The sequence below is a fragment of the Ranitomeya variabilis genome, chromosome 6, assembly GCF_051348905.1.
Source record: "Ranitomeya variabilis isolate aRanVar5 chromosome 6, aRanVar5.hap1, whole genome shotgun sequence".
NCBI classification, from domain to species: Eukaryota; Metazoa; Chordata; class Amphibia; order Anura; family Dendrobatidae; genus Ranitomeya; species Ranitomeya variabilis.
In genome coordinates, this window is record NC_135237.1 from 15343876 (window position 1) to 15365407 (window position 21532).

At 47.1% G+C, this 21532-nt stretch overlaps 1 protein-coding gene across 3 annotated transcripts in view; it reads left to right on the top strand.

Annotated features, from left to right (window-relative positions):
* The window catches only part of CSPG5 (chondroitin sulfate proteoglycan 5), an 84746-nt gene that overhangs the window by 49235 nt on the left and 13979 nt on the right, over positions 1-21532 (top strand). For all 3 annotated transcript variants that reach the window (XM_077267886.1, XM_077267888.1, XM_077267887.1), the window contains exon 3: positions 20833-21021. In XM_077267886.1, coding sequence (XP_077124001.1) covers positions 20833-21021 — 189 coding nt within the window. The remainder of the gene's footprint in view (positions 1-20832; positions 21022-21532) is intronic.

Genomic DNA, 21532 nt, shown 5'->3' on the forward strand with positions numbered 1-21532 from the left:
ACTTTTCTCCATATTATGTCTATGGGTGTAGGATGGAGGTCAGACTATGGGGGGCACATACTTTTCTCCATATTATGTCTATGGGTGTAGGATGGAGGTCAGACTATGGGGGGCACATACTTTTCTCTATATTATGTCTATGGGTGTAGGATGAGAGGTCAGACTATGGGGGGCACATACTTTTCTCTGTATTATGTCTATGGGTGTAGGATGAGAGGTCAGACTATGGGGGGCACATACTTTTCTCCATATTATGTCTATGGGTGTAGGATGGAGGTCAGACTATGGGGGCACATACTTTTCTCTGTATTATGTCTATGGGTGTAGGATGGAGGTCAGACTATGGGGGGCACATACTTTTCTCCATATTATGTCTATGGGTGTAGGATGGAGGTCAGACTATGGGGGGCACATACTTTTCTCTATATTATGTCTATGGGTGTAGGATGGAGGTCAGACTATGGGGGGCACATACTTTTCTCCATGTTATGTCTATTGGTGTAGGATGGAGGTCAGACTATGGGGGGCACATACTTTTCTCCGTATTATGTCTATGGGTGTAGGATGGGAGGTCAGACTATGGGGGGCACATACTTTTCTCTATATTATGTCTTTGGGTGTAGGATGGGAGGTCAGACTATGGGGGCACATACTTTTCTCTATATTATGTCTATGGGTGTAGGATGGAGGTCAGACTATGGGGGGCACATACTTTTCTCTGTATTATGTCTATGGGTGTAGGATGGGAGGTCAGACTATGGGGGGCACATACTTTTCTCCATATTATGTCTATGGGTGTAGGATGGGAGGTCAGACTATGGGGGGCACATACTTTTCTCCATATTATGTTTATGGGTGTAGGATGGAGGTCACACTATGGGGGGCACATACTTTTCTCTATATATGTCTATGGGTGTAGGATGGAGGTCAGACTATGGGGGGCACATACTTTTCTCTATATATGTCTATGGGTGTAGGATGGAGGTCAGACTATGGGGGGCACATACTTTTCTCCATGTTATGTCTATGGGTGTAGGATGGAGGTCAGATAAAGGGGGGGCACATACTTTTCTCCATATTATGTCTATGGGTGTAGGATGGAGGTCAGACTATGGGGGGCACATACTTTTCTCCATATTATGTCTATGGGTGTAGGATGGAGGTCAGACTATGGGGGGCACATACTTTTCTCCATATTATGTCTATGGGTGTAGGATGGGAGGTCAGACTATGGGGGGCACATACTTTTCTCCATATTATGTCTATGGGTGTAGGATGGAGGTCAGACTATGGGGGGCACATACTTTTCTCTATATATGTCTATGGGTGTAGGATGGAGGTCAGACTATGGGGGCACATACTTTTCTCCATGTTATGTCTATGGGTGTAGGATGGGAGGTCAGACTATGGGGGGCACATACTTTTCTCCATATTATGTCTATGGGTGTAGGATGGGAGGTCAGACTATGGGGGGCACATACTTTTCTCTGTATTATGTCTATGGGTGTAGGATGGGAGGTCAGACTATGGGGGCACATACTTTTCTCCGTATTATGTCTATGGGTGTAGGATGGGAGGTCAGACTATGGGGGGCACATACTTTTCTCCGTATTATGTCTATGGGTGTAGGATGGAGGTCAGACTATGGGGGGCACATACTTTTCTCTGTATTATGTCTATGGGTGTAGGATGGAGGTCAGACTATGGGGGGCACATACTTTTCTCCGTATTATGTCTATGGGTGTAGGATGGAGGTCAGACTATGGGGGGCACATACTTTTCTCTGTATTATGTCTATGGGTGTAGGATGGGAGGTCAGACTATGGGGGGCACATACTTTTCTCCATATTATGTCTATGGGTGTAGGATGGAGGTCAGACTATGGGGGGCACATACTTTTCTCTGTATTATGTCTATGGGTGTAGGATGGGAGGTCAGACTATGGGGGGCACATACTTTTCTCTATATTATGTCTATGGGTGTAGGATGGAGGTCAGACTATGGGGGGCACATACTTTTCTCTATATTATGTCTATGGGTGTAGGATGGGAGGTCAGACTATGGGGGGCACATACTTTTCTCTATATTATGTCTATGGGTGTAGGATGGAGGTCAGACTATGAGGGGCACATACTTTTCTCTATATTATGTCTATGGGTGTAGGATGGAGGTCAGACTATGGGGGCACATACTTTTCTCCATATTATGTCTAAGGGTGTAGGATGGAGGTCAGACTATGGGGGGCACATACTTTTCTCCATATTATGTCTATGGGTGTAGGATGGAGGTCAGACTATGGGGGCACATACTTTTCTCCATGTTATGTCTATGGGTGTAGGATGGGAGGTCAGACTATGGGGGCACATACTTTTCTCCATATTATGTCTATGGGTGTAGGATGGAGGTCAGACTATGGGGGGCACATACTTTTCTCTGTATTATGTCTATGGGTGTAGGATGGAGGTCAGACTATGGGGGGGCACATACTTTTCTCTGTATTATGTCTATGGGTGTAGGATGGAGGTCAGACTATGGGGGGCACATACTTTTCTCTATATTATGTCTATGGGTGTAGGATGGAGGTCAGACTATGGGGGGCACATACTTTTCTCCATGTTATGTCTATGGGTGTAGGATGGAGGTCAGACTATGGGGGGCACATACTTTTCTCCGTATTATGTCTATGGGTGTAGGATGGGAGGTCAGACTATGGGGGGCACATACTTTTCTCTATATTATGTCTATGGGTGTAGGATGGGAGGTCAGACTATGGGGGTCACATACTTTTCTCCATGTTATGTCTATGGGTGTAGGATAGAGATCAGACTATGGGGGCACATACTTTTCTCCATATTATGTCTATGGGCGTAGGATGGGAGGTCAGACTATGGGGGGCACATACTTTTCTCTGTATTATGTCTATGGGTGTAGGATGGGAGGTCAGACTATGGGGGGCACATACTTTTCTCCATGTTATGTCTATGGGTGTAGGATGGAGGTCAGACTATGGGGGGCACATACTTTTCTCTGTATTATGTCTATGGGTGTAGGATGGGAGGTCAGACTATGGGGGGCACATACTTTTCTCCATATTATGTCTATGGGTGTAGGATGGAGGTCAGACTATGGGGGGCACATACTTTTCTCCATATTATGTCTATGGGTGTAGGATGGAGGTCAGACTATGGGGGGCACATACTTTTCTCTGTATTATGTCTATGGGTGTAGGATGGGAGGTCAGACTATGGGGGGCACATACTTTTCTCTGTATTATGTCTATGGGTGTAGGATGGGAGGTCAGACTATGGGGGGCACATACTTTTCTCCATGTTATGTCTATGGGTGTAGGATGGAGGTCAGACTATGGGGGGCACATACTTTTCTCTGTATTATGTCTATGGGTGTAGGATGGGAGGTCAGACTATGGGGGGCACATACTTTTCTCCATATTATGTCTATGGGTGTAGGATGGAGGTCAGACTATGGGGGGCACATACTTTTCTCCATATTATGTCTATGGGTGTAGGATGGAGGTCAGACTATGGGGGGCACATACTTTTCTCTATATATGTCTATGGGTGTAGGATGGAGGTCAGACTATGGGGGGCACATACTTTTCTCCATGTTATGTCTATGGGTGTAGGATGGAGGTCAGATAAAGGGGGGGCACATACTTTTCTCCATATTATGTCTATGGGTGTAGGATGGAGGTCAGACTATGGGGGGCACATACTTTTCTCTATATATGTCTATGGGTGTAGGATGGAGGTCAGACTATGGGGGGCACATACTTTTCTCCATGTTATGTCTATGGGTGTAGGATGGGAGGTCAGACTATGGGGGGCACATACTTTTCTCCATATTATGTCTATGGGTGTAGGATGGAGGTCAGACTATGGGGGGCACATACTTTTCTCTGTATTATGTCTATGGGTGTAGGATGGGAGGTCAGACTATGGGGGCACATACTTTTCTCCGTATTATGTCTATGGGTGTAGGATGGGAGGTCAGACTATGGGGGGCACATACTTTTCTCCGTATTATGTCTATGGGTGTAGGATGGAGGTCAGACTATGGGGGGCACATACTTTTCTCTGTATTATGTCTATGGGTGTAGGATGGAGGTCAGACTATGGGGGGCACATACTTTTCTCCGTATTATGTCTATGGGTGTAGGATGGAGGTCAGACTATGGGGGGCACATACTTTTCTCTGTATTATGTCTATGGGTGTAGGATGGGAGGTCAGACTATGGGGGGCACATACTTTTCTCCATATTATGTCTATGGGTGTAGGATGGAGGTCAGACTATGGGGGGCACATACTTTTCTCTGTATTATGTCTATGGGTGTAGGATGGGAGGTCAGACTATGGGGGGCACATACTTTTCTCTATATTATGTCTATGGGTGTAGGATGGAGGTCAGACTATGAGGGGCACATACTTTTCTCTATATTATGTCTATGGGTGTAGGATGGAGGTCAGACTATGGGGGCACATACTTTTCTCCATATTATGTCTATGGGTGTAGGATGGAGGTCAGACTATGGGGGGCACATACTTTTCTCTGTATTATGTCTATGGGTGTAGGATGGGAGGTCAGACTATGGGGGGCACATACTTTTCTCCATATTATGTCTATGGGTGTAGGATGGAGGTCAGACTATGGGGGGCACATACTTTTCTCCATATTATGTCTATGGGTGTAGGATGGAGGTCAGACTATGGGGGGCACATACTTTTCTCCATATTATGTCTATGGGTGTAGGATGGCAGGTCAGACTATGGGGGGCACATACTTTTCTCCATATTATGTCTATGGGTGTAGGATGGAGGTCAGACTATGGGGGGGCACATACTTTTCTCCATATTATGTCTATGGGTGTAGGATGGGAGGTCAGACTATGGGGGGCACATACTTCTCTCTGTATTATGTCTATGGGTGTAGGATAGAGATCAGACTATGGGGGGCACATACTTTTCTCCATATTATGTCTATGGGTGTAGGATGGGAGGTCAGACTATGGGGGGCACATACTTTTCTCTATATATGTCTATGGGTGTAGGATAGAGATCAGACTATGGGGGGCACATACTTTTCTCTGTATTATGTCTATGGGTGTAGGATGGAGGTCAGACTATGGGGGCACATACTTTTCTCCATATTATGTCTATGGGTGTAGGATGGAGGTCAGACTATGGGGGGCACATACTTTTCTCCATATTATGTCTATGGGTGTAGGATGGGAGGTCAGACTATGGGGGCATATACTTTTCTCCATGTTATGTCTATGGGTGTAGGATGGAGGTCAGACTATGGGGGGCACATACTTTTCTCCATGTTATGTCTATGGGTGTAGGATGGAGGTCAGACTATGGGGGGCACATACTTTTCTCTATATATGTCTATGGGTGTAGGATGGAGGTCAGACTATGGGGGGCACATACTTTTCTCCATGTTATGTCTATGGGTGTAGGATGGAGGTCAGATAAAGGGGGGGCACATACTTTTCTCCATATTATGTCTATGGGTGTAGGATGGGAGGTCAGACTATGGGGGGCACATACTTTTCTCCATATTATGTCTATGGGTGTAGGATGGGAGGTCAGACTATGGGGGGCACATACTTTTCTCCATATTATGTCTATGGGTGTAGGATGGAGGTCAGACTATGGGGGGCACATACTTTTCTCTATTATGTCTATGGGTGTAGGATGGGAGGTCAGACTATGGGGGGCATATACTTTTCTCCATATTATGTCTATGGGTGTAGGATGGAGGTCAGACTATGGGGGGCACATACTTTTCTCCATATTATGTCTATGGGTGTAGGATGGAGGTCAGACTATGGGGGGCACATACTTTTCTCTGTATTATGTCTATGGGTGTAGGATGGAGGTCAGACTATGGGGGGCACATACTTTTCTCCATATTATGTCTATGGGTGTAGGATGGAGGTCAGACTATGGGGGGCACATACTTTTCTCCATATTATGTCTATGGGTGTAGGATGGAGGTCAGACTATGGGGGGCACATACTTTTCTCTGTATTATGTCTATGGGTGTAGGATGGAGGTCAGACTATGGGGGGCACATACTTTTCTCCATATTATGTCTATGGGTGTAGGATGGCAGGTCAGACTATGGGGGGCACATACTTTTCTCCATATTATGTCTATGGGTGTAGGATGGAGGTCAGACTATGGGGGCACATACTTTTCTCCATATTATGTCTATGGGTGTAGGATGGAGGTCAGACTATGGGGGGGCACATACTTTTCTCCATATTATGTCTATGGGTGTAGGATGGGAGGTCAGACTATGGGGGGGCACATACTTTTCTCCATATTATGTCTATGGGTGTAGGATGGGAGGTCAGACTATGGGGGGCACATACTTTTCTCCATATTATGTCTATGGGTGTAGGATGGGAGGTCAGACTATGGGGGGCACATACTTTTCTCCATATTATGTCTATGGGTGTAGGATGGGAGGTCAGACTATGGGGGGCACATACTTTTCTCCATATTATGTCTATGGGTGTAGGATGGGAGGTCAGACTATGGGGGGCACATACTTCTCTCTGTATTATGTCTATGGGTGTAGGATAGAGATCAGACTATGGGGGGCACATACTTTTCTCCATATTATGTCTATGGGTGTAGGATGGAGGTCAGACTATGGGGGGCACATACTTTTCTCCATATTATGTCTATGGGTGTAGGATGGGAGGTCAGACTATGGGGGGCACATACTTTTCTCTATATTATGTCTATGGGTGTAGGATGGAGGTCAGACTATGGGGGGCACATACTTTTCTCTATATTATGTCTATGGGTGTAGGATGGGAGGTCAGACTATGGGGGGCACATACTTTTCTCCATATTATGTCTATGGGTGTAGGATGGAGGTCAGACTATGGGGGGCACATACTTTTCTCTATATATGTCTATGGGTGTAGGATGGAGGTCAGACTATGGGGGGCACATACTTTTCTCCATGTTATGTCTATGGGTGTAGGATGGAGGTCAGATAAAGGGGGGGCACATACTTTTCTCCATATTATGTCTATGGGTGTAGGATGGAGGTCAGACTATGGGGGGCACATACTTTTCTCTATATATGTCTATGGGTGTAGGATGGAGGTCAGACTATGGGGGGCACATACTTTTCTCCATGTTATGTCTATGGGTGTAGGATGGGAGGTCAGACTATGGGGGGCACATACTTTTCTCCATATTATGTCTATGGGTGTAGGATGGAGGTCAGACTATGGGGGGCACATACTTTTCTCTGTATTATGTCTATGGGTGTAGGATGGGAGGTCAGACTATGGGGGCACATACTTTTCTCCGTATTATGTCTATGGGTGTAGGATGGGAGGTCAGACTATGGGGGGCACATACTTTTCTCCGTATTATGTCTATGGGTGTAGGATGGAGGTCAGACTATGGGGGGCACATACTTTTCTCTGTATTATGTCTATGGGTGTAGGATGGAGGTCAGACTATGGGGGGCACATACTTTTCTCCGTATTATGTCTATGGGTGTAGGATGGAGGTCAGACTATGGGGGGCACATACTTTTCTCTGTATTATGTCTATGGGTGTAGGATGGGAGGTCAGACTATGGGGGGCACATACTTTTCTCCATATTATGTCTATGGGTGTAGGATGGAGGTCAGACTATGGGGGGCACATACTTTTCTCTGTATTATGTCTATGGGTGTAGGATGGGAGGTCAGACTATGGGGGGCACATACTTTTCTCTATATTATGTCTATGGGTGTAGGATGGAGGTCAGACTATGAGGGGCACATACTTTTCTCTATATTATGTCTATGGGTGTAGGATGGAGGTCAGACTATGGGGGCACATACTTTTCTCCATATTATGTCTATGGGTGTAGGATGGAGGTCAGACTATGGGGGGCACATACTTTTCTCTGTATTATGTCTATGGGTGTAGGATGGGAGGTCAGACTATGGGGGGCACATACTTTTCTCCATATTATGTCTATGGGTGTAGGATGGAGGTCAGACTATGGGGGGCACATACTTTTCTCCATATTATGTCTATGGGTGTAGGATGGAGGTCAGACTATGGGGGGCACATACTTTTCTCCATATTATGTCTATGGGTGTAGGATGGCAGGTCAGACTATGGGGGGCACATACTTTTCTCCATATTATGTCTATGGGTGTAGGATGGAGGTCAGACTATGGGGGGGCACATACTTTTCTCCATATTATGTCTATGGGTGTAGGATGGGAGGTCAGACTATGGGGGGCACATACTTCTCTCTGTATTATGTCTATGGGTGTAGGATGGGAGGTCAGACTATGGGGGGCACATACTTTTCTCCATATTATGTCTATGGGTGTAGGATGGAGGTCAGACTATGGGGGGCACATACTTTTCTCCATATTATGTCTATGGGTGTAGGATGGGAGGTCAGACTATGGGGGGCACATACTTTTCTCCATATTATGTCTATGGGTGTAGGATGGGAGGTCAGACTATGGGGGGCACATACTTTTCTCCATATTATGTCTATGGGTGTAGGATGGGAGGTCAGACTATGGGGGGCACATACTTTTCTCTGTATTATGTCTATGGGTGTAGGATGGAGGTCAGACTATGGGGGCACATACTTTTCTCCATATTATGTCTATGGGTGTAGGATGGAGGTCAGACTATGGGGGGCACATACTTTTCTCCATATTATGTCTATGGGTGTAGGATGGGAGGTCAGACTATGGGGGCATATACTTTTCTCCATGTTATGTCTATGGGTGTAGGATGGAGGTCAGACTATGGGGGGCACATACTTTTCTCCATGTTATGTCTATGGGTGTAGGATGGAGGTCAGACTATGGGGGGCACATACTTTTCTCTATATTATGTCTATGGGTGTAGGATGGAGGTCAGACTATGGGGGGCACATACTTTTCTCCATGTTATGTCTATGGGTGTAGGATGGAGGTCAGATAAAGGGGGGGCACATACTTTTCTCCATATTATGTCTATGGGTGTAGGATGGGAGGTCAGACTATGGGGGGCACATACTTTTCTCCATATTATGTCTATGGGTGTAGGATGGGAGGTCAGACTATGGGGGGCACATACTTTTCTCCATATTATGTCTATGGGTGTAGGATGGAGGTCAGACTATGGGGGGCACATACTTTTCTCTATTATGTCTATGGGTGTAGGATGGGAGGTCAGACTATGGGGGGCATATACTTTTCTCCATATTATGTCTATGGGTGTAGGATGGAGGTCAGACTATGGGGGGCACATACTTTTCTCTGTATTATGTCTATGGGTGTAGGATGGAGGTCAGACTATGGGGGGCACATACTTTTCTCCATATTATGTCTATGGGTGTAGGATGGAGGTCAGACTATGGGGGGCACATACTTTTCTCCATATTATGTCTATGGGTGTAGGATGGAGGTCAGACTATGGGGGGCACATACTTTTCTCTGTATTATGTCTATGGGTGTAGGATGGAGGTCAGACTATGGGGGGCACATACTTTTCTCCATATTATGTCTATGGGTGTAGGATGGCAGGTCAGACTATGGGGGGCACATACTTTTCTCCATATGTCTATGGGTGTAGGATGGAGGTCAGACTATGGGGGCACATACTTTTCTCCATATTATGTCTATGGGTGTAGGATGGAGGTCAGACTATGGGGGGGCACATACTTTTCTCCATATTATGTCTATGGGTGTAGGATGGGAGGTCAGACTATGGGGGGGCACATACTTTTCTCCATATTATGTCTATGGGTGTAGGATGGGAGGTCAGACTATGGGGGGCACATACTTTTCTCCATATTATGTCTATGGGTGTAGGATGGGAGGTCAGACTATGGGGGGCACATACTTCTCTCTGTATTATGTCTATGGGTGTAGGATAGAGATCAGACTATGGGGGGCACATACTTTTCTCCATATTATGTCTATGGGTGTAGGATGGGAGGTCAGACTATGGGGGGCACATACTTTTCTCCATATTATGTCTATGGGTGTAGGATGGGAGGTCAGACTGTGGGGGGCACATACTTTTCTCCATATTATGTCTATGGGTGTAGGATGGGAGGTCAGACTATGGGGGGCACATACTTTTCTCCATATTATGTCTATGGGTGTAGGATGGGAGGTCAGACTATGGGGGGCACATACTTCTCTCTGTATTATGTCTATGGGTGTAGGATAGAGATCAGACTATGGGGGGCACATACTTTTCTCCATATTATGTCTATGGGTGTAGGATGGGAGGTCAGACTATGGGGGGCACATACTTTTCTCCATATTATGTCTATGGGTGTAGGATGGGAGGTCAGACTATGGGGGGCACATACTTTTCTCCATATTATGTCTATGGGTGTAGGATGGGAGGTCAGACTATGGGGGGCACATACTTTTCTCTGTATTATGTCTATGGGTGTAGGATGGAGGTCAGACTATGGGGGGCACATACTTCTCTCTGTATTATGTCTATGGGTGTAGGATAGAGATCAGACTATGGGGGGCACATACTTTTCTCCATATTATGTCTATGGGTGTAGGATGGAGGTCAGACTATGGGGGGCACATACTTTTCTCCATATTATGTCTATGGGTGTAGGATGGGAGGTCAGACTATGGGGGGCACATACTTTTCTCTATATTATGTCTATGGGTGTAGGATGGAGGTCAGACTATGGGGGGCACATACTTTTCTCTATATTATGTCTATGGGTGTAGGATGGGAGGTCAGACTATGGGGGGCACATACTTTTCTCCATATTATGTCTATGGGTGTAGGATGGAGGTCAGACTATGGGGGGCACATACTTTTCTCTGTATTATGTCTATGGGTGTAGGGGGGGAGGTCAGACTATGGGGGGGGGCACATACTTTTCTCCATATTATGTCTATGGGTGTAGGATGGAAGGTCAGACTATGGGGGGGGGCACATACTTTTCTTCATATTATGTCTATGGGTGTAGGATGGGAGGTCAGACTATGGGGGGCACATACTTTTCTCCATATTATGTCTATGGGTGTAGGATGGAGGTCAGACTATGGGGGGCACATACTTTTCTCTGTATTATGTCTATGGGTGTAGGGGGGGAGGTCAGACTATGGGGGGGGGCACATACTTTTCTCCATATTATGTCTATGGGTGTAGGATGGAAGGTCAGACTATGGGGGGGGGGCACATACTTTTCTTCATATTATGTCTATGGGTGTAGGATGGGAGGTCAGACTATGGGGGGCACATACTTTTCTCCATATTATGTCTATGGGTGTAGGATGGAGGTCAGACTATGGGGGGGGGCACATACTTTTCTCCATATTATGTCTATGGGTGTAGGATGGAGGTCAGACTATGGGGGGCACATATTTTTCTCCATATTATGTCTATGGGTGTAGGATGGAAGGTCAGACTATGGGGGGGGGGGGGGCACATACTTTTCTCCGTATTATGTCTATGGGTGTAGGGGGGGAGGTCAGACTATGGGGGGGGGCACATACTTTTCTTCATATTATGTCTATGGGTGTAGGATGGGAGGTCAGACTATGGGGGGCACATACTTTTCTCCATATTATGTCTATGGGTGTAGGATGGAGGTCAGACTATGGGGGGCACATACTTTTCTCCATATTATGTCTATGGGTGTAGGATGGAGGTCAGACTATGGGGGGGGGCACATACTTTTCTCCATATTATGTCTATGGGTGTAGGATGGAGGTCAGACTATGGGGGGCACATATTTTTCTCCATATTATGTCTATGGGTGTAGGATGGAAGGTCAGACTATGGGGGGGGGGGGGGCACATACTTTTCTCCGTATTATGTCTATGGGTGTAGGGGGGGAGGTCAGACTATGGGGGGGGGCACATACTTTTCTTCATATTATGTCTATGGGTGTAGGATGGGAGGTCAGACTATGGGGGGCACATACTTTTCTCCATATTATGTCTATGGGTGTAGGATGGAGGTCAGACTATGGGGGGCACATACTTTTCTCCATATTATGTCTATGGGTGTAGGATGGGAGGTCAGAAAAGCTCCAGAAGGTGCTGAACAGTGCGAGCTCACGTGCAAGAGCCTGTGTTCACCTACCACGAGTTCTTCGGTTGGTGAAGGTAAAACGCACCGTAACCCATGTGCCAGTCACAGTGCCCCATAATAGTATCAGCCACAGTGGCCCATAATACTGTCAGCCACAGTGCCCCATAATAGTATTAGCCACAGTGCCCCATAATAGTGTCAGCCACGGTGCCCCATAATAGTGTCAGCCACGGTGCCCCATAATAGTGTCAGCCACGGTGCCCCATAATAGTGTCAGCCACAGTGCCCCATAATAGTATTAGCCACAGTGCCCCATAATAGTATTAGCCACAGTGCCCCATAATAGTGTCAGCCACGGTGCCCCATAATAGTGTCAGCCACGGTGCCCCATAATAGTGTCAGCCATGGTGCCCCATAATAGTGTCAGCCACGGTGCCCCATAATAGTGTCAGCCACGGTGCCCCATAATAGTGTCAGCCACGGTGCCCCATAATAGTGTCAGCCACGGTGCCCCATAATAGTGTCAGCCACGGTGCCCCATAATAGTGTCAGCCACGGTGCCCCATAATAGTGTCAGCCACGGTGCCCCATAATAGTTTCAGCCACGGTGCCCCATAATAGTTTCAGCCACGGTGCCCCATAATAGTGCCAGCCACAATAATAGTGCTGGACATTCTCAGCCACTTACACCCCATAACTGTCTCCATCACAACCACAGGGCATAGGAGGCTGGGACCCCGGACTGCTGCAGGACTGATGGGCAGCGAGTATTCAGTCCCACAGATTCATGTTCACGCGCATAGTCCAGTGCGGCGCCTTCCATCTGCCCGGTAGTAGTACATGCCTCCTCCTCATCCTCCTTCACTTCTCCGGATATTTTCCGTCCCACGACTTTTCATTAGTGTTTTCCCGGTGATAGCTCGGGTCACTGTGGATGTGTCCGACTACATGGGGGCTGCGCAGTGAAAGGGTCCCAGCGGCATTGTGCCGAGACAGAGCGGCATTGTGAGGATGGCGGCAGATTTCAGCCGACCCCGGAGCTCCTACCATTGCCGCAGCCAACATACTAATCGCATTAGGCCAGATCCCGCGCCAGCTCAGCCCTCGCCATGTAACAGAAGCCGCCGGGAGACACCGAGCTTCACTGGGACCACCCCTCCCCCATTATAAGTCACATCCCAATCAGTGAGAAACAGGAAAGTTCCTCGAATACAAAGCTGGATGGCGGCAAAGGTGCAGGATGCTGGGATGAATGAGGAATTCAATGCTTGGGAACTACCAGTCCCAGCATGGACAATACCATGAATGTTAAGGAGCCGAAAGTGTTGTCACTATTAGTATTAGGCCGGAGTCACACTAGAGCGTAATACGGACGCGTGCTATGCGATCAAAAAGAAATTGCATATCAGTCGGACCAATGTTAATCTATGGGGCAGCTCTCATCATCCGTTGTTTTCTCCTCCGTATTATTCGCTGCATACTGCAATTTGCACCGTATATCGGCCGAGACTCGCCAGTGCAAGTCTATGGGTGCGAGAAAAACCCGCACACCACACGGACCACCAGTGCGACTTGTGAGAAATACGCGCCGGTGTCCTATAGAAAAGCCGGCAATACAGTGCGGTGTACAGTAACATCACTGACAGGTTACAATAGAACAGATAAAATAAATGTCCATATATATATATTGTGGTGTAGTGACCCCTGTGGCAGCTAGGGGGCGCTGTGTGTGCTCCTTGGGAGATGCATGGAGGCATATTTGTCATTATAATCATGGTGAAACAGTGACTGGCAGTGTTGTGAATGGCCGATATGTGTCGCAGAGGGAGTCTGCGTGGTAAGTCTGATGCAATGTTGTTGTTCTGGGACCTGTAGTCCCTCAAGAGTGTGTATATCTATGGTGTAGTTATAAGGGAGACTTACTAGGCTAGTGGTGTGAGATGAGCGGGACAGACTAGCCACACATCACACTCCCACCTGTGGGAGTGGTTAGTACTATATAATGTGACTGAGGGATGGTCACATGGTCTTGGAGTGTGGACCTGAATGGTCTATGCCGGAAGGTCCTGGAAGCCTGTGTTGGAAGTCCAGGAGAATAGGATTCCTGAAGAGCACATGGCAGGGCTCTGGACCTAGCACATGCCAGTGTGTGGAACGGATGAAGATCCGTGTTGTACTGACCGGGGTCAGAGTGAGAAATGTCTGAAGGATACCTCTGTGGAGGAGAGGTATCCAAGAAACCTGTGCGGCACCAACAGGTAACGGAAAGGGATCCGTGTTGTGCTAACCGGGGTTAGAAGAGAGAGACATTGTGTATGGGGCACCTCTGAGGCCAAGAGGTGTCCAGGAACCTGTGAAGGTCGCCAGCAGGTAACGGACGAGGTCCGTGTCTTATGCTGACCGGGGTCAGAGACGAACTGTGGTGAAGTTGAATACGTCCAGATGGTGTTCAAACTGTTACTAACTTCCCGTGGATGTGGTTTATGTTGTGAGAAATAAACTTAAAAGACTCTGTTTTGATAGAAAACCATGCCCGAGTGCGTTAATCCCATGCCAAGCGAGTGTCCCCCAAGACACGTAGTAGGCGCTATATATATATATATATATATATATATATATATATATATATATATATATATATATATATTGTACACACAGTGCATTGCGAAAGTATTCGGCCCCCTGGAACTTTCCAACCTTTTCCCACATATCATGCTTCAAACATAAAGATACCAAATGTAAATTTTTGGTGAAGAATCAACAAGAAGTGGAACACAATTGTGAAGTTGAACGAAATTTATTGGTTATTTTAAATTTTTGTGGAAACTCAAAAACTGAAAAGTGGGGCGTGCAATATTATTCAGCCCCTTTACTTTCAGTGCAGAAGTTCATTGCGGATCTCTGAATGATCCAATGTTGTCCTAAATGCCTAATGATGATAAATATAATCCACCTGTGTGTAATCAAGTCTCCGTATAAAAGCACCTGCTCTGTGATAGTCTCAGGGTTCTGTGTGAGGCACAGAGAGCATCATGAAGACCAAGGAACACAACAGGCAGGTCCGTGATACTGTTGTGGAGACGTTTAAAGCCGGATTTGGATACAAAATGATTTCCAAAACTTTATCCATCCCAAGGAGCACTGTGCAAGCGATCATATTGAAATGGAAGGAGCATAATACCACTGCAAATCTACCAAGACCCGGCCATCCCTCTAAACTGTCATCTCAAACAAGGAGAAGACTGATCAGAGATGCAGCCAAGAGGCCCATGATCACTCTGGATGAACTGCCGAGATCTACAGCTGAGGTGGGACAGTCTGTCCATAGGACAGCAATCAGTCGTACACTGCACAAATCTGGCCTTTATGGAAGAGTGGCAAGAAGAAAGCCATTTCTCAAAGATATCCATAAAAAGTGTCGTTTAAAGTTTGCAAGAAGCCACCTGGGAGACACCAAACATGTGGAAGAAGGTGCTCTGGTCAGATGAAACCAAAATCAAACTTTTTGGCAACAATGCCAAACGATATGTTTGGCGTAAAGGCAACACAGCTCATCACCCTGAACACACCATCCCCACTGTCAAACATGGTGGTGGCAGCATCATGGTTTGGGCCTGCTCTTCTTCAGCAGGGACAGGGAAGATGGTTAAAATTGATGGGAAGATGGATGGAGCCAAATAAAGGACCATTCTTGAAGAAAACCTGTTGGAGTCTGCAAAAGACCTGAGACTGGGACGGAGATTTGTCTTCCAACAAGACAATGATCCCAAACATAAAGCAAAATCTACAATGGAATGGTTCACAAATAAACGTATCCAGGTGTTAGAATGGCCAAGTCAGAGTCCAGACCTCAATCCAATGGAGAATCTGTGGAAAGAGCTGAAAACTGCTGTTCACAAACGATCTCCATCAAACCTCACTGAGCTCGAGCTGTTTGCCAAGGAAGAACGGGCGAGAATTTCAGTCTCTCGATGTACAAAACTGATAGAGACAAACCCCAAGAGACTTGTAATCGCAGCAAAAGGTGGCGCAACAAAGTATTAAGTTACAGGGGCCGAATAATATTGCACGACCCACTTTTCAGTTTTTGAATTTCCACAAAAATTTAAAATAACCAATACATTTCGTTCAACTTCACAATTGTGTTCCACTTGTTGATTCTTCACCAAAAATTTACATTTGGTATCTTTATGTTTGAAGCATGATATGTGGGAAAAGGTTGGAAAGTTCCAGGGGGCCGAATACCTTCGCAATGCATTGTATCTCTTTCATTCACCGATTGTTACTCTTCATTCTGTTACATTCTGGACATTGTTCTTCCTCTGTGTCTCACTCTTCCAGAACCTGCAGAGATCCCTGTAATTATTTTGGGTGATCACTGAGGGTCACCTGAGGACATTACAAGGGCGCAGTATTGGTTTTGGTAAGGATGAAGCAGGACCCCCTCCTGTCTTTCTTCTGCATTTGTCTTTTCATCTTTTTCTTTACGTCTCTGGATAAATCATTTTGTTTTCTCATCGCAATCACCTTGAGGGTCTTCAGAATCTCTTATGGAGTCTCCTCTCCTCCTCGGCTTCCTGCGTGAATGTGGCCATAAATATTCATGATGCTAAACACAACGGTTTCATTTGCGATCTTTACTGCAAAGGAAGCAAATTCTTTTTATAGAAACCGTTTTCTTCAGCAGAGCCTCAATCTGGGCGAGTAGGGGCCCGGGCTCCGTCACATGCGATGCGGCTCCATCTGTGCGGATTCTGTGGGTCATTTATTATATGCCAGGAGGAGACTAGGTATAACCCACCCAAATCCCAGCTGTGCCTGCCAGCAGTGGTGGTCTTGTCTTGCTGTTATGGGCCCCTCTTACCATCATCATTTTTATGTCAAATAAGAGCAGATGTCTTTCTATTCTTTTCTGAGGTTCGGACTGCCTGCGCCTGCAGCAGTAATACATCCTCTTGTCGCTCTGACTTCCTATGCATTTGCAGTAGCCTGTACTCCGCAGCTTCTCCCTGTATTTTGGTCATGTCTGTTGTCACGGTTCACACAGTGCTGCCAACACTATGTCACGGATCCCAGCGTATATGTCAGGGATCCCGGGGAGGATACCTTTATCGTCCCCACTACTCATACCAATTTGTCACAAACCGGGGTGGTTTGGTTGCCCCTGGTTCCTTCTGAAGGGGATTTATCTATATCCCACTTCCCAGTTCCAATTTGGAACTTGCAGCTCTCTGGCGCCCCCCCTTACACTCAGGTCAGTCAGGGTACTGCACCTAGGGTAATTGGTCGCCAGAAGGGCTGCCTGCGATGTACTGGCTATTGGGCACGCTGCAGCGATGGTGATATAACTACTCCCACACGGCCACACGGGCGGGAACAATAATTATCAATGCCGCCATCGCTACAAAGATTCCCAAACGCACAGAACAAAGTATGCTGCCACCAGCTCCGATTCCACTAGGGTTAACGGGTCCGGAGCCAACCCAAATCAGTACCGTAATTCACTTAAGAGGAAGCGACAGTTCGTTTATAGAGCATGAAGAGACAAGCTAGTAAATTATATATTTTACTCCATAAAAAGGTAGGCAGTGTTTACATAGTATAAAAGATATTATAAAGAAGTCAGTCATTTGTACATTACAGATTACAAATAAAATAGGACTAACATTGAAAATAGAACTTACAGGTCGTTCAGATCATTTTGTATTATCATGGCGGCCATGTGCTCAGGAGATACATCGAGGTGCATTAGAACAGCTTTGCCGAGCTGTTGTTAGCTCGCTTTCTGGGCCAAGACTCCCTCACAACTCTGCAGGGATAAAGATATGCCCTCTTGTCGTGACATCACTGAGTGGGCTGAGTAATGACATGCACTCCTTTTTTCTACTATTTACGTTTTTTGAGTCCCCAGACAAAGGAATTCTTTGGGAAAAGGGAGGGGGGAACGAGTGGCTTTACGGGATTGGTCATCTGTAGTTTAAAAGCCATAAACTGCTCACACATTGGTATAAAGTTGCACAGTGTATCTGCCATAGGGCTTTCTTTGTTGTATGAGCGAATGCAGAGGGGGAGAAAGGGGGATCGAAACTGCAGTGTGTGTGTGTGTGTGTGTGTGTCTGTGACATGGTACTTTCTAGAACTAATCTCACGTTATGACATTTTTACATTATCGTGACATCTGTGGTCCTCAGCAGAATTATTTAGGCTGTGACTACTGGCACCTGCAGTGTATTACTTTGCTGATGCCGCACTGATTTTCTCGGCATTGCAGTAGCCTGTGCTCCGCAGCTTCTGCCTGCAGTCTGCACCCTCACCCTGTATATTAGCTTTGCCTGAATTATGAGGCCAGTATTTGGTCCTTTACAGAAGAACTTAGAACTTGGTCATGTCTTCTTTCCGAAACTGGAAAATGGTCCTCTATAAAAAGAACTTTGGCTGGGACTGTCTGCGCCTGCAGCAGTGTCCTCCACTGGAGTAGCAGTGGTCTGGGGGTCCCTCACTCTGGACCCTGACCCGGTGGGTACAGGCAGTAGCGCCCTCCACATTCACGTGTTTCCAGTCTCTGAGCTTGGACTCATCTTGTTCATATTTAATGGTCGTTGCGGCTTTGTTTGCTCGTGCCATCCCCTCATATGGTGCATCACTGAGCCTCGCGAGGTGGTCCGACATGGACAGCGGAGGGTGCTGTAACCTAGAAGAGGCGTTTTCTCTGATACTACGAGCTTTTGGGAGATATCAGGCCACAATTAACTGGCAGCTCTGGAAATTGTGCTGTAAATTAAAATGGAGAAATGTAGCAGCCAGGATTGTCACATCGTCCCCCATAAGTGGCCGGTCTTGTGGGATGTTCCCGGTATACGGCAGGTCTTGTGGGGTGTTCTCGGTATATGGCAGGTCTTGTGGGGTGTTCCTGGTATATGCTGGATCTTGTGTGGTGTTCCTGGTAAATGCTGGGTCTTGTGGGCTATTCTCAGTGTACGGCTGGTCTTGTGGGGTGTTCCCGGTATACGGCTGGTCTTGTGGAGTGTCCCCTGTATACGGCAGGTCTTGTGGGGTGTCCCCTGTATACGGCATGTCTTTTGGGGTGTTCCCGATATACAGCGGGTCTTGTGGGTGACTGCATCGCCGTGTTATTGTCTCTTTACTAACAGCAATACACAGTACACGATATACTCCGGATCGCAACCGGAAACCATATTCTCCAGTTTAGTCACTAAACACGCCAGTCCACCTCTGACCAATTACCGTGGATGACTGCACCTCTGTGTATGCTGTGGGTGCTAGGCTTTTCAGCTGCCTTGGCCGTTTGGCTCCGCTAGCCTTCGTTGCCTCAAGCAGGTGAAGCTCTGCAGGGCCTCCTGCTCTGTACTCCTGCCAACACCAGACTGACACTGACTCTGAACCTGACACACCCAAACCCTACACTGCAGGGATTTTAACTTGAATCTGTGGCCTTCAGCCACATGGAAAACCTGGCCAGGAATGCAACGGACTGCACCACTACCATCCTGTAGTCTGTTTCGAAACACAAAAGCCCAGAGAAGGTTTTCCCTAAATCTGCCCTGGACATATAGCATGGCAAGGACCAATACTCTCTTTTTATTCCACATTGCAATCACAGCTATGCCTGTGACTGCAATGCCCTCCCATGGCCTCAATATTCTTCCGTGCGTATCCTGGGGGTAACATACAGCGACCCTCACATGTAACACCAATCACTGCCTTACACCGGTATACGGCTTGTCTTGTGGGGTGTTCCCGGTATACGGTGGGTCTTTTGGGGTGTCCATGGTATACGGCAGGTCTTTTGGGGTGTCCCCGGTATACAGCGGCTCTTGTGGGTTGTCCCCGGTATACGGCAGGTCTTGTGGGGTGTTCCCGGTATACATCAGGTCTTGTGGGTTGTCCCTGGTGTACGGCAGGTCTTGTGGGGTGTTCCTGGTATACGGCGGGTCTTGTGGGGTGTTCCCGGTATACGGCGGGTCTTGTGGGCAGACCCTGGGGTATATATGTAGGATGAGGCCGCCTCTCTTGATCTTGTTCATATTTAATGGCCACTGTTCCGTGCGAGCTCGCCGTCTGTCCATCACATGCATGACTGCGCCCTCCATCTTACTCTCCTTATGTGAAGGAATGATTTATTCAGGAGGCACAAACTTCTCCTGAGGAGCAGGAATCTCCCACTGACTGGGAGAAGAGACGGCGGATTCTCCACAGGGATTTTTTCCTGATCCTGAACCAACAGAAGAAATCAATATAGAAAGTCACAGGACGTCGTCCATTGATCTCCTGAGTCTGCTGCGTCCTTGAGAAACGCTGTACGAGGCCTCAGATGACCCGTGGTATTGGATTCACAGCAGCACAAAGTATTTCATCTCAGGAACGGCAAAACTTACAGCGCTGGTCGTCCAGTGTGTGCGATCTTCTGCCACGGCCGCTGTGATCGCCGTACAGCCCTTGTGTCCCCCGTGCTCAGCAGTGCCAGCATATACTGCCTTGTAGACTGTGAGCCCTCGCGGGCAGGGTCCTCTCTCCTCCTGTACCAGTTATGACTTGTATTGTTTAAGATTATTGTACTTGTTTTTATTATGTATACCCCTCCTTACATGTAAAGCGCCATGGAATAAATGGCGCTATAACAATAAATAATAATAATAATATACCCAGTGACAGCGCAGTATTAACCCTTCACGTGCTGCTCCCGGTGTCCGTCCCCGTGTCCGTCCCCCGCGGGCTCACGTGTCTTGTCTTTTACAGGTGTAACACGCAGGACTACATCTGGCACAAGGGTCTGCGCTGTGAGTCCATCATCACCGACTTCCAGGTCATGTGTGTGGCGGTCGGCACCGCCGCGCTCGTCGTCCTCCTGCTCTTCATGATGACCGTCTTCTTCGCCAAAAAACTCTATCTGCTCAAAACGGAGAACTACAAACTGCGCAAACGAAAGTAAGTGACCCCTCCCAAGATCAAAGTGTGTCCTACATAGGCAGCACATCTAATCCCATCCTGTGTGATACTCTCTGCTGAGCCGTGTATCTAATCCTAACCTCTGTGATACTGTCTGCTGAGCCGTGTATCTAATCCTCTCCTGTGTGATACTGTCTGCTGAGCCGTGTATCTAATCCTATCCTGTGTGATACTGTCTGCTGAGCCGTGTATCTAATCCTATCCTGTGTGATACTGTCTGCTGAGCCTTGTATCTAATCCATTCCTGTGTGATACTGTCTGCTGAGCCGTGCATCTAATCCTATCCTGTGTGATACTGTCTGCTGAGCCTTGTATCTAATCCATTCCTGTGTGATACTGACTGCTGACCCGTGTATCTAATCCTCTCCTGTGTGATACTGTCTGCTGAGCCATATATCTAATCCTCTCCTGTGTGATACTCTCTGCTGAGCCGTGTATCTAATCCATTCCTGTGTGATACTCACACCGCCCCCGTCCTCTCGTTACATTG